This window comes from Nannospalax galili, unplaced genomic scaffold (assembly GCF_000622305.1).
Source record: "Nannospalax galili isolate Female #2095 unplaced genomic scaffold, S.galili_v1.0 scaffold298, whole genome shotgun sequence".
Classification (NCBI taxonomy): domain Eukaryota; kingdom Metazoa; phylum Chordata; class Mammalia; order Rodentia; family Spalacidae; genus Nannospalax; species Nannospalax galili.
In genome coordinates, this window is record NW_008344488.1 from 2,414,871 (window position 1) to 2,429,498 (window position 14,628).

The window sequence follows — 14,628 nt, forward strand, 5'->3', positions numbered from 1 at the left end:
CTTGGTTCCACAGCAATTTCAAAGACACTGTGAGAAAAGAATGTAAATGAGAAAACAAGAGAAAGAAATTAAAATAATTTTTGAAATATCAATGGAAAAAAGCAGTAAAAAAGAATGTAAATGGTCTTGGTAACTTTTAGATTTACTATAGGTTGACATTATATGCTTTAAGATACATTATTAAGCTTAATTTCATGGGATTATTTTCTAAATTTAATGTGATTGCTAGAAAATGAAAAATCACGTATGTGGCTCACACTTTATTTCTGTTGGGAAGTGCTGGCCCAGGGGTGTCCCTTTGGGATGACACAGTCCATAGGTGGGTGAGGGTAAGTGAGGCCAGGAGTCCAGCTGTTGTCCCAATAGGACACTGACTCTTCAGTGAGTGCCGAAGGAAAAAAGCTTGGCCCCCCTGCCATGGGGACAGGGACCTTATTATGCAAGAACATTAAAGAAGCCCAAGAGCAATTGCAATGGAAACATTTTCTCTGCTGAAACCTACTTTCTTTCTTAAATACCACCCAAGGCAAAAATGGATTATTGCTTCCTGGAAATCAAACCAGGGGACATTAAAGTGTTTCATATTAAAACCAGAAAAACCCAAGAAGGAGACAATAATTATATTACTAAAAGCTTTTAGAACAAATGCCTGCTTGTGAGAAATAATTTTCCTATAAATATTTTATTCCTCCTTTATTTTTTCTTGTTCTCCAGCTGAGCAGTTCCACATGGACATAGGCGATGATGATTCCCTGCTGGGAGAGAGGATCAAAGCCCCACTGTAAGCTTTACTCCCAAGCTTTGCAGCTCTACAGCCTCTGCCTGCAGGGTTCTGAAATGGAGGGGGCCCAAAGCTGTGGAAAACACACAAAACCAGCTGAAAAAAGCCACAAGTATGAGGCAGTAAGACCACTGTTCAAAGGGCAAGGTTCGAGGTTCTGCTTGAGAGAGACATGTGTATGGTTTATGGGCACTGACCTCGAACAACCCATTTTGAAAGATATTCAGTAACATAAGTAGCAAGTTCTTCAACACCATGAGTTTATTTAATGGTTTGAGATGAATATTTGTAAAAAAAATGCCAAGATACTAGCTTGAGAGCTCTGGAACCCGGGATCTAGTCTTCACGATTCCTGATACCTGGAGCCCTGCCTGCTTATCTTTAAAGTAGAAAAATAACATTTAACAAATGCTTTTGGAATGACGGAATTCATTCATCAATTCACAAAATGAATACAGAGCGTACACTAATGTGCCCAAGGTGTTTAATCTAGGATTCTGGAAACTGGAGAGATGATTGAAGAAAAGAGCTGAGGTAGGCCTAACCTTGGGAGTAGGTTATGCCTTTTCTTTGACCCCTAGTTGGTCACAGCTGAGATGTGAGTAAACATGCAGGTGCCACAGATGGCAGGTGGCTGAATAGAGGAGACTCAAGGTTATCTTTGATAATCAGCAGCAGGGAAGTAGCTCTTCAGGAGGGAGCCAAGATCATAGCTGGTATAATCGTTTAAAAGAGATATTGATAAATGGAATTGTTCACTACAACTACAAATGTAGGCTGAACTCTAGGTATTAGGATTTTTTTTTTTTTGACAGGGTTCTCATGTTGCTCATGTTGGTGTTGAATTTGCTGTGTATCTAAGAATGACTGTGAACTTCTGAGCCTCTTCCCTTCACCTTCTGGGTGCTGGGATAATAGGCCTGCACTACCATGCCTGGTTTATGTGGTGCTGGGGACCTCAAACATGCTAGGCAAGGACTCTTTACCACCTGAGCTATATCCCCAGCCCCAGGCATTACAAATTCTAAAGAATCAATAAATTTTAGTTTGCCTCAGGAACTCTCAGTCTAATATCTTGTCATCAAAAAATTATATATTTGTCTAGGGGGCTGGAGAGATGGTTCAGCAGTGGCTGCTGTTGCAGAGGACCTGGGTTCAAATCCCAGCATCCACATGATGGCTAACAACCATCCCTAACTCCAGCTCCAGGGGAATTTGGTGTCTTCTGACCCCCACAGGCATTGCATGACACGGGTGCAATTACATACATGCAAGCAATACACCCATACACATAAAAAATAAACATTTTTAAATTATATATTAATTATATATTTATATCAAGCTCATTGTGATAATGGACTCATTGTGTTAGAGATTGGGACTTGCCACTTACAAAGAAAGGAAACAGACCTGAGGCTGTGGCTGGAACATTTAACTTTGAGGGACAAAACCCACAGGGATATAGTTTTGCTTTTTTAGCATTTGTTGGCCTGACATGCTTATTCTGTATTGTTGTAGGGAGACAAATTCTCTCTGGGTCCTGAATGCTCCTGTTCATTCTGCAAGCAAGGCACTGACTGCCCTTTGCTCCACACTACATTTTTAAGAATGTTCATACAGTCAACAGCCTTGGAGCTAATGTCTCCCTTTGAACAGAGGGCAGACAGACTTACCCCCGATGATAGGGTCACAGTCTCTGTCCTGTGTTATAACCTATTATGCCTGCAGGTGTCACCCAGCGCTCTTCTCATTGTTCTGTAGGAATTGGGGTGTGGGGATCCCACTTAACAAGGCAGATAATTCTGGCACCTGCAATTACTGTGAGTAATAAACTGTCCTTCACCTCTGACCTGAGTCTCATGCTTTCAAGCAGTACCTGGAAATTGTGCAGACAGACTTGTCAATTTGCAAGGATAGAAAAACAAAGCCTTCAGAGTTTTTGATGGTCATCTTCAGATTATTTTTCTCTTGTTCGTGGAGGAGCTACAGGAGAGTCTAAGTCTGTAATTAAAATCTAGTCAGAGAGCTTTGTCAAACAGGTGGGAAAAGAGAGGAAAAAAGAACCCACTGCATTAAGTTGGGTCTATGTCTTTCATTAATTATGGAGGCCAAGATATTACACAGCATGGATTAAGAATGGCAGAGGGCTTGTTATCAAGGACACAGACTACTTACAAATAGGGTGAGATGGACAATTGGCTACAGCTGCTTTGAAATATACCAAACAACAAAATGGCATTGTGAAACATGTATTTGCAACTTAAAGAACACAGGCACACACACACACAAACACATATACACATACACACACGCACACACACACACACACACCCACACGGGGGGGGGGCTATAGAAGATAAGAGAATGGAGAAACCTCAACTCTTTTGCTTTTATTCTGAAAATTATGATACAAAAAGACAGTAAGAAGAAACCAGAGTCTCCGTCCAAAGAAGATTAAGAGAGCAGCAAGGGTTCTCCATTTGTCTGACCTGCTTTGTAATTTTATCAAAGATTTGCACAGAGGTATATCAGGCTGTCTTACCAAGTCTGTGGATGACTCAAACTCAGAAGGCTAAAGAGAGAGAAGCAAGAAGGTAAAGGGATGTTGAAAAACAAAGTGCATGCAGATGTGGGTGCCTTTACCACCTTCATTAGTGGTAAAGGCTTGATAAAGACAGTCTTCATGCTTGAAAGAGCAAAACCTTGTAGGGAGTATTTTACTGTCTACGTAGTTGAGGATCAGATACCCAAAGGGGAAGACTCTTCTCTCTGGTTTTCAGAAGTCTTGAAAAGCTAAGATGCTCATATGTGAATCTCTTGTAGATGATATAACACAAGATGGAAAGAGACTGGGTTCCTGGATTGTGGCTTGAAGGAGAGATGCCCAGAAGAGCCATTTGCACCTGCATATTAGCTACTAAATGAGGCAAGCATGTTTAGGACAAAAATCCTGTGTTCACGCATCTTTAAAGTATCCGTTCCTCTTTCAGCTGAAACCTTATGATGAAAGCTGAGGACACCCAGAGGTATCCCTGTCTGCCATCATTATGATTAGAGCTGAACATGCCCAAGTATTCCCAAGTGCCCTATTAACCATTTGAACACATGCTCTATAACCTTATTTTGAGCATGCGCCACACTGTGTCAGCCATTTTCCCTTTCTGAATTATGACCTGAGGAGGAGCATGCTCAGGAATGTCGTGTTGTCCCTCAAGTACTTCTCTATATGATTACATACAGTCTCCCAGACTCAATTTCTTTGTTGAAGTCCCAAAAGGCACTGCTTTCAAAACAACTTCTGTGCTCCTCTTATCCTCTGGAGTAGTCTTTCTCCACTCTTACTTCTTGGCTGTGCTAAGCTGCAACCCACTTGAAGATGCAGTGTAATGAGAACTACAGAAACAGATTTTGTTGTTGTTGTTAACCCTACAAATTTGGTATTGTTCCTCCTATTCTTCCAGTTCATATTATTCCCTCATTTTATTCTGATGACGTTTTTGAAAGCTAACATTTAAAATGGATTTGTGTTTCATATTTTTGACAACAAAATGCATTTAAAATGAATTTTAATGATGTTAATTCTTTACATATTTCTCCTAGCTTAAATATTTTTAAGTCTTTATTTTATTGTATTTTATCTTATGTGGATGGGTGTTTTGCCTGCATGTATTCCCCAAAGGACAGAAGAGGGCATTAGATCCCTTGGAACTGGAGTAATGGACAGTTGTTAGCCTTCATGTGGGTGCTGGGAACTGAACCTGGGTCCTCTGCAAGAGCAACCAGTGCTCTTAACCACTGAGACATCTCTCCAGCCCCAATTATTACAATTATTATCATCCAAAGAACTATTTCCTGGGTGGTGATAGATTCAGTCACACATATAAGCTCTGCTGGGTAGTATGTGCTGCCACAAGTTCCTACGTAAATGCAGAGGTTCTGGGCGGAGCTTCCAGGGAGAGATCTTCCATTAAATTGGCTAGAGTGCCACCTAAAAGAAGTTTGATACTTAGGTTGACACTTAACTTTTGAAATTTAGATGTAAATAGTTGCTAAGGCTATAATTTCTAATTCACCTTAATGGTCTTCTGAAAAAAAGAAAATTATCCTTAAATTCTGTGGCAGAACTTTCTTGTATGATGTAATTTATAGCCCTGTCCATGAAGTAATCATGATTTCTGATAATTCTTGGGTTATTTCTGTATGGACTTTAAAGAGATTAAGAAGTGTTGGGACATCTGGGCTCCTCAACAGTTGTCTTAAAAATGTCACCCCCACTCCAGTCATTTTTTGTGAATATGTGTGGTGTCATTTCTTTTTCCTGTCTATCTCTTCAAAAAGGCAGCTGAAAAACTGGGCTGATGAGGTAGCTCTGCAGGTAAAGTGCTTGCCCCAACCTGACAGTGTGAGTTTGATCTCCAGGACCCAGTTAAAGGCAGAAAAAGAAAACTGACCTCCATAGGCACTGTGGCACAGGTGCACCTCCCATCAGTCACAGACACAGTAATAATATTTTAAAAAGAAGAGGATCACTGAATTGGCTGACTCTCTGGGAGCCTCTTCCCTTGAGGCCATTTTAAAATTGAATTTTGACACATGCCAATAAGAAAGTTGTCTAGAAGGACTGATATTTTAAAATAAATTTCTCTCTTTTAAATTATATACAATGGAATCTACATACCACAGTGAATTGATACCTCACATAGTCTACATAAAGAAACATGGGGCTAAGTGATTTTTGATACCTAGAAATTTTACATTTTTCCTTTTTTGCTCAAATTCATCATTTTATCTCCTTATATGGTATTCCTTGCAATTGGTAGCTTAAATTGATTATTATCCTATAATTTTCTACAGAAAAAGCCTGAAGATCTCTGATGTGGAGTTGGGAAGGTGTGCCTGTGGGTGCCTGTCTGGCGCAGCACAGAGTGTATCAGCATCTCACAGCAGGATTTGGAGAGAACAGGTGAGCAGTGTGTCTTCTAAGAGTAGCAGATGACTGAGAAGTGGAGGTGGGTAAGAACTTGACTGACTTCAGGGGTGCTATCAGAGTGACCCATTTATAAAGAGAGCCTGTGAGTGCTAAGAACATCCTAAGTCTTGGAAAGGTTGTTACCCCATGGCTTTAAGTGCAGCATTTTGCAGATCACTGGAAGAAAGGATGGAACCCAGGTGCTGAGTCAGCAGGAACAGGGCCAGACTCCTGCCTTTTGGTAACTGAGAACATGGGCATATTGTTTATCTTCTGAGTCCCAGTTCTGTCCTATGGAGGAGACGCAATACCTACTTTTGGAGGTATAAGAACAGATGGTACTCGGCTCTTGACTCTGGATGTGATGTGACTAGCTATTTTAAGTTCATACTGCCTCAACTTCCCCGATATTATGAATTGTAACTTGAAATTGTGGTCTTAAATAAACTCTTTCTCCCTTGATTTTTGTCAGGGTGTTTTATCACAGCAATAGAAATGAAACTAGGACAGGAATGGAGGCTAGGATCCAGCCATATGAAGAACTCACCAAACAGTGACTCTTTTAGGCTACAGAATTCAAGACCAATCCATCCTGAACCCAGCCTAGACGACTATAGAGACCAAGAAACAAAAAGGGCTCCTTGTAAGGTGATCCTTTAGTTTGGTCTCCAAGGACTTCATTAGAATAGGGTACGTGATGGTTCTACTGGCTCGTTAAGAACACTTTTCCAAAGTCTTGTTTAAAAACGATGTATGGTGGGCATAGCCATATAACACATTATAAACAATTCCAGAGCACAGCCAATATCTCACACTGTACTTTATTTTTCTTCACAAAATTAAATGGACAGACAAGGGAGTTTAATGGCAATGTGACATTTTCCAACAACATAAACAAAGTGCCATTATATTTAACGGTAGCCAACCAGAGACTTACTTTACCTTAACCATGTAAAGTACACTTACCATATATTTTCTTGTATGTACAGTGTTGTAGGTATCAGCCACCCCTAAAGGTATCGATATTAAAAGCAGCCCATGTAAGGTAAAAGTATGAAAATCTTGATAACAAAGCTTTCAATACAAAAACACTTATTTGTACACTTTACTTAAAACAAAAATAACCCCAATAACTGAAAACCAAAGCAAAACTTGGTTGAAAACTTAAGAAGATATTTTAAGAAATCTCCCCAAAGAAAGCTTCTCCAAAAGAAACTGAATCCCACCAACTCTTCAGATGCTGCTGCCTTTGAGGGAAAAGTTTAATGAATGAGCCAGCTGGAGGGCCCTCTGCAGATTTCCTGAATGGGAAGGTACAAGTATTGCTGCATTATTAGTCAACATTCTTGGGATTTCTGATAAGCTAGCCTTTCCATCTTCCATGAATGTTTTTGTCTTCTGTTCTGAACTTGGTACACAGAACAAACACAGGACACTGACTTCAGGTTGTTTTTCTATGACGAACTGCAAAGGTACCATTTGTCCTCCATCTGTTTTTCTTTGTATCCTGTGAGATGCATATTTCATGGCTGTCTAAAGATAGGGAATAGAATGATTCATTGGGTAAGGCTAAGGGACTGGCATGATCATTTACCCAATCCAGTCTCACATTGTTTTATTTGATTCAATATTTATTTTAAAAGTTTGTGTATTGTGTATAATACACATTGAGAAACAGATGTCCCTACTAACTTGAAGGTTGTCATTAAAAAGCCTACTGCTTAAAATGGCAAATTTATTGTTTAAACACTCATTAGACACATCCAACTTGAAACATATGCTACTGCATGGCTTGTGCTAAGCTAGATTTTAAATGGTGCCAGTGCTCTTGAATCGAAATGGACAACAGAACTTAAAAATGATCCTCATTTTTTGCAAAAATAGCCTCCATGGGAACATCACACTGACCCTACAGTTCTGATGTTTCTGGAAACCTTCACACCCTAGTCTAATTTGGGGACTGTTTTACTCCTTTAAAAAGTCTTCATTCCTCACACCCTCATAACAAATGTCCTTTGTCCTATAATAATAATGACATAGAAAAATTCCTGAAAGATCCAAACTGAGTAACAACACAGATCTGATTAGAACTTTCATGAACCTGACAATGTAGAATTGTATTTCTTAAAAAGTGTGTAACCACATTTGCATAGACACCTTAGAGTAAGATCAGAATAGAATTTCAATGGACTCCCTATTTTCCTTAGACTGGTTTATATTCCAATCCTTTCCTGTTTTTTTTTTCTTTCTCTGATAGAGTAGGTATACATTTCTACCTATAAGTGATAAAGTATAAAGATGCCCATTGCTTTTTAAAGTACAATTGGAATTAGAGTTGAAGTGCACATTCATGTATTATTTTAGTATAAATTTAATTACAAATATAGACTATTTGCAGTTTTGACCATTGGATAGATCATCAATGTGAAAGCTAGACATGTATTGGGATTGCCCTAATTATTTACTTTTGATCCTGATTATTATAACTCCTCTGGGTTTATAAGCACTTCCCAATCCCTGCCCTCTAGCCACAGATAGGCTTTTAGACATAAGAAATATTTACTGGTGAAAAAGGTGTGTATGAAGGAAGGCCTCCCCCCAGACATGTGGAGACAAATGAATCAGGTAGAGGATGGAGGCTTCTACTTGGACTATATGAAAATACTTCCTTAAGTACTATACTGAGAATCTCAAGCCTACACACATCTTCAACACCTGCAAAAATCCTCTGAACTTGTTGGTTGCTTCCATCTCTCAGAGTGCCTGGTCAGTGAGGCTTTGGAAACATGGTAAGGTTTTAGCATGTACTTCTCGTGAACCCTTCTTAGAGTCTTTGACCCCAATTTTGGGAGTGTGTATGCTCTATTTTTGCCTGACTTTGTCTGATGTAGAGAAGATTCCAAAGCTTTAAAGAGGATTTGGGGTTCAGGTGTGAAACCCTTCTCAATATGAAATGCACTGGGATGGCTCTCTGTTGCCTAACTGCAAAATAATTGAGACTATAAAAAAATGAGACAGGGGAAAAAAAAAGACTAGTTGAGGCTTTTATATACATTCGTTGCTTCTAACATGTTTTTAACAAGAAAAATGCAACATCAACTACTCTTAGAGCAAGTGTAGCCACAATGCTGTACAGTTCTGGGGTCCAGTGGCTGGGCAAGTTCACCATTAAAATCAGAAAGCAAAATCCTACAACTGAAGAAAACCAGCCAGAACTTAGGACCTATGACTTTTTTTTAATATATATACATTTTTCAAATACTCTGCAAATCCCAGTTTAAACAATAACAACAAAAACAAAAGACAAACGGGTTTATATTAAAAATGTCCGTGTTCTTCATTGTTACTTCTAAAGCAGCTTGGAGGAGCTCGCCACGTGGCGTGTACTGCAAACCGACTCCATTAGAATGATCTTGGCAGGATAGCAGCACAGGGTTGGATAGTTCGTATTCATCACTTAGAGAATGTAAACCTTTCATAAGATAATATTTTGCTTAAAAATTAGAATCATTCAAAAAGGTCTGATCATCCTGTTCCCTGAGGCCTGCTGGGGAGGTCTGGCTCTCCTCGGCAGGCTCCCTGCACCCTCAGTGATGGGAGCTGCTTCTACATTTTAGGAAGGCCCTGAAGGAGAGTCACAGAGATGGGCCCAGGGGAAGAGGGTGGGAGGGCTCCGATGCATCCATGTTGGAACAGGCCATACAAAGCAACTCTCTGAAGACAACATCCTAACCCTTTGCTCTGTTTCCCATCCAGATTTCCAACTGAATGAACCTCATGGGTTTAACCAAACATGCATGCAATCCTAGGTAACATGAGTTAAATGCTTAATTGCCCAGGGACAAGGAAACCTTGAAGAAACAAGGTCAAATGAGCAACAGCTATATCCATCACAGTAAACAATCCCGTGGAGCTACACATGCAGAGAACTCGGTTAAATCAAAGCAGCTGAGGGGCAGCAAAACCCAGACTTGCTTAGGTCCCCCACCTCTTTCAGGCTTATTCTGCCTTTTCAAAAATGCTTTTGAAAGATCAAGAGACAAAAATCTCAAATGGAAAAATTATCTTTTTTTTCTAACAAATATTCTAGAAGCCATAACTAAATACAATTAAAACAATGCTGAGATGCATGTATTCTTTTTGAAAGCAGCTTTCGAAATATCAACCACAGCAATAAACATTAAACAAAGTACATTCCAAAGTTAATACAGATAAATGGTATGGTATATAATGTGATAATGCCACAAAGTTACCCCACAAATGCCTCCAGGCTGATTCTAAACTTGAAAAAAAAAAACACATTTTTTTTTTTCCTTTCATTAGCCAGAGATTTCACTTCTTTTGCTACTCCTTTATAGTTTTCCACCATCGATTTTTTTTTTTTTGGTGTCCCAGGATGCACAGATAATCTCCACATTCCATACATACCTGGAACCTTTTTCCCCCTCCCTCTATCAGGTTTTCAAATAATACCAAACTACAATGACAAGATAATGTTTTACATGGAATTCCATAGACATAGATCATCAAATCCATGACACCTCATTTCAGCGCTTCCGTTAGGATTTATGACCCTCCACAAAGTCATTTAAAGCCTTGCTTTAAACAGGACAGGCCACTAACGCACATGTGTGCATCTGCCAAAAGTGGGGACAGCTTTTCTGGGGTGGAGGCATCTCAGCTCTAACCACCCCTCTGGGCAGGCAGAGCACCTGCTTTCTCTCCTCAGCAGTGATGTCTCAGGAAGAGTCCTGGTTCCAAGCCACAGACGAAGCAGGCTTTCCTGGCAGGCCTCATGGGAATAGGCCCCAACCCAGTGTGTCTCACTATTGCTCTTCTTGCCATGGATTTCTGAGTTTTGTCAGCTACAAGTCATTTGGGGACCAACCACTGTTCCAAACCCTACGAGGAGGCCAGTGAGGGTCCTGGCTCAGAGCCAGGCCTAGGCCTCAGAGCTGGGCTACAGCTGGGTAGGTTCTGCAGGCATTGGTCTCCTAAAAGCAGGCACTTGTGGCCGCCTGATTCTCTGGGTGACCCCATTCTTCCTGATGCTGATGAAGTCACCAAACGTCCACTTCTTCAAATCAAGAGGATTCTGTTTCTTACTCAGACAGAGCAAGTATTGGAGGAGGGCTGGGTGTATCCAAAATATATGAATATATACAATCAGGGCTTAAGGTACTGGATGATATTGTATAAACTGCTAAAATGCTTCTCGGCACAATTGGTAGCTTAAAAAAATACTTTCCTGTGGTTTAAGGGCATTTTCCCATCACTGTCCTTCAGCCAGTACACAACCGTCTGAAGTGCCCAGTTTTTGTCCTCTAACTGGGTATGTACCATGTGAGTCATAGAAAACATGTCCTCTCTCCAGGCCAAGGAAGACTGGACTTCCCTGAAAGAACCCTCCCACTGCAATATCCCAGCCCCCAGGGCCATCGAATGAAAGTCATATGAAAACCTTGTCCCCAGTTTCAAGCAGCCAGACTACCAGCTTTCCCCAGCAGTCAGGGTCCTGGTCCCTTTGCTCTTCAGACGGTGGGCCATCCTGGTGAACATGGAAAACAGAGCCCATTCCATAGGCACAGCCAGCAGGTGGAGCCTCACAAAGTGGTGCTTGGCAATTTGTGGTAGGGTTTCCAAAGACAGACGTTTTAATGGAACTGTCTTAAATAAATAAATCTTTTTTTCCTAATAATGTAAAAAATAAATGATATTTCCCTTTGGCAGTAAATAGCTGATTCGACCTTTTGCCTGAAAGCAGAGTGTGTGTGTGTGTGTGTGTGTGTGTGTGTGTGTGTGTTTGTCCCTCTGTGTTTTTTGCTCTCTTTTAAAGACACCACAACTTTGTTTCCTGTACATCACTGACAATGCATATTACTTCTACTGCTTTAGTGAACCTTTTGCATATTTGTTTGGGGCAGGCCTGTGGACCTCACTTGTGGCCCAAATAGGCACCCAGGGTGATGCAGGCCCCTACCAGGGCCAGACTGAGCAGGGTCTTCAGAGACAGCCAAGAGAAGTCAAACAGGGGCCGCACACTGGGTCCATACAGTTCCACAAAGGCATCCTGCATGGGAGAGAAAGAAAGAAGAACATTAGCTATGGAGAGTACTCAGAAGGCCTCCTTACCTGTGGGGCGGAGTCAGCAGGCCCCAGTAACCCGACCATCCTCAGAAGGGGGGGGGGGCAATGATTTGGGAGACATGCTTTCTAACCAGTCAAGAAATGTTTATTGGGAACCTAGTTATATGCCAGTCACCTTAGAGATACAGCGGTATATAAAACAGTCTAGAAGCTCTTACCTAGTGAAACAGGATTCACACAAAATAAATGCCATAAACGTCATTCACTGTTGGTAGGGTTGCAAACTTCTGCAACCACTGTGGAAATCAGTGTTGAGAACTCTTAAAAAACTAATAAATCTACCAAGTGATCCAGTTATAGCACTCCTTGGCATATATCCAAAGGACTCAACATCCTACTACAGAGATACTTGCTCAGCCATGCTTGTTGCTGCTCTTTTCAAGCAGCTAAGGAATGGAAACAAATTAAATGCCCCTCAATTGATGAATAGATAATGAAAATGTGGTGCATTTACACAATGGAGTTCTACTCAGTAGTAAAGAAAAATGAAATACTGAAATTGCAGGTAAATGGATAAAACTAGAAATTGTTATATTAAATAAAGTAACAGACTCACAAAACAAGTGACATATGTTCTCTCTCATTTGTGGATCTTAGCTCCAAATCCTTAGATATGAGAATATATCCTGATGTGACCACAGGAGCCAGGAAAATGGAAAGGAACATGAGGATGAAGGGGAAAAGGGAGCTGGAGAGAAGGGGATAGTAGAAGACAGGTGTTATCAAGCAGAAAGTGAGGAAAATGGGGAATACTTTAACTAGAGGGAACAGGGAGACAGGAGAAACAATGCTTAGGTGGTGTGAAAAAACAGAGGGAAATGTATTAGCTCAAAAGCCTGAAACACACACACACACACACACACACACACACACACACACACACACACATCCACATGAGTGCATGTATACAGCTGAAGGCTATATAACAAAAACCACAGTGCCAGGCAGTGGAAACCTCCCTCCAATTTGTTGGTCAGAGTAGTCCAAGAGACTCCCCAAATAACTCAAGCTATTGCCATAGCCCTTGATCGCCTCCCAGACTTTGAAGGCAAGACCTTACTGCTGAAGAGGGACATATTTTGGATACAGGACTTGCAGCAATCAAGCTGGAACTTACATGGACGCCTCCTCCCTGAAGACTAGATCCTACAGTATCAGAAGGTACTGTGTAAACTGCCAAGGGAGAAAACTAATCAATGATCCCATCCATCTGTAAAGTCTATGAACCGCAACTGACCCAGGAAATAATCTCTATTGGTGCAGCAGTGGCACTTTTATCTTGGTGGTAATCAACAACTGTCTATAGTCACAGATTCTAGAGAAAAAAAAAAAAAACTTAATTTTTTTTTTTTTTGAGACAGGGTCTCCTTGCAGCCCCAGGTGGCCTGGAACTTGACCAGGCTGGCCGTGATCTCACAGGGATCCACCTGCCTCTGCCTCCTGAGTACCAGGATTACAGGCAGCTCAAAAAATCTACTTTTGTCACATCCCTAGGCCAATGTAATTTTTAACTGTATTCTAGATATGTATCCTGTATCCTTATATTTGCAGACAAGTGCACCTCTCATCACTCATCAAAGAAGCTTCTTTTTGCAACAGATAGACTATTACAAAGTTCTACAACTGGTCAAATGTAGGGAATAAGTGTCTGTGAGGTGCCCAGCCCTAAGTGATACATCTACAATGCAATCTCTACATCTGAGGCCCAGGGAACATAAAGGAGCAGGGAGCAGAAAGAATATTAATGCATCTTTCAACTCTCACCAGCAGTGCTTCCTCACAAAAGATGGTGATTAACCCAGAAAGCCACAACTGGCCAAAGTGCAGAGAATAAGAGACTGCAGAGTGTGTATCCCTGAGTGGGACACCTATATCAAACCTCTGACATCCGGTAGCCTCAGGGATCGTTGCGAAAGAGGGGGTGGAAAGATTGTAAGAACCAGAGGTGGTGAATGAGCACAAGGAAACAAGAGTTTTCCACACAGCTAGGGAGTTCTCATATGAACTCACAGCAATAGTAACAGCATGCACAAGACTGTGCAAGCTCAAGCCAGACAAAATCACAGCATAAAAGTGGGAAAGTGAGTAAGAAATCCCAACTCTAGCTGGGTAACTATTGGCAACCAATAACTACGGGGAGAGGGAGAGTCAGTATTCTCTATGGATGTGATATTAGATAAGTTAACCAGGCTACAGTGGATGGATGCATACTGAAGGACATTTGGGGACACAAACTTGGCTTGATAGGCCTTAACATATTTGACAGTACATGAAATCCAGTGGGGGCTATTAGAGGGGTGCAGATGGGGAGGGGTCCTAAATATGATTAAAATATACTGCATGAAATACACAAAAATTTAATAATAAATAAATCTCATAGAGGAAAATGTATAGGACAGTGCCCAGGAGAAAGGCAAGACAGCAAAGACATTAGAAAATATTGACAATTTTTCAATTTTTGCTAGCATGGGCCATTCATAAAAATAAAACATAGTAGAGACAATACCTACCACATGGTTTTATTGAATGCCTACTGTATGCCAGGCACTGTATTAGATGCCTAACATACACTGTTTTATTTTTCTTCATACTAGTCTTATGAAGTCATTTTTACTTTCTCCTGTTCAGATGATGGAAATCTTGCCTGCCCATCATAACAGGGGCCATCTGTCATGGGGCAGCTGTGAGGGAATGAGCACGGCTTGGCACAAGCCTGCCAAGATTGCAGGAT

At 40.9% G+C, this 14,628-nt stretch overlaps 1 protein-coding gene across 1 annotated transcript in view; it reads right to left on the reverse strand.

Annotated features, from left to right (window-relative positions):
- Window positions 1–6,552: 6,552 nt before the first annotated feature.
- Window positions 6,553–14,628, reverse strand: part of Bcl2 (BCL2 apoptosis regulator) — a 186,631-nt gene continuing 178,555 nt past the window's right edge. The window contains exon 2 of the mRNA XM_008840654.3: window positions 6,553–11,820. Within this exon, the coding sequence (XP_008838876.1) occupies window positions 11,686–11,820 (135 nt within the window). The 3' untranslated portion in view covers window positions 6,553–11,685. The remainder of the gene's footprint in view (window positions 11,821–14,628) is intronic.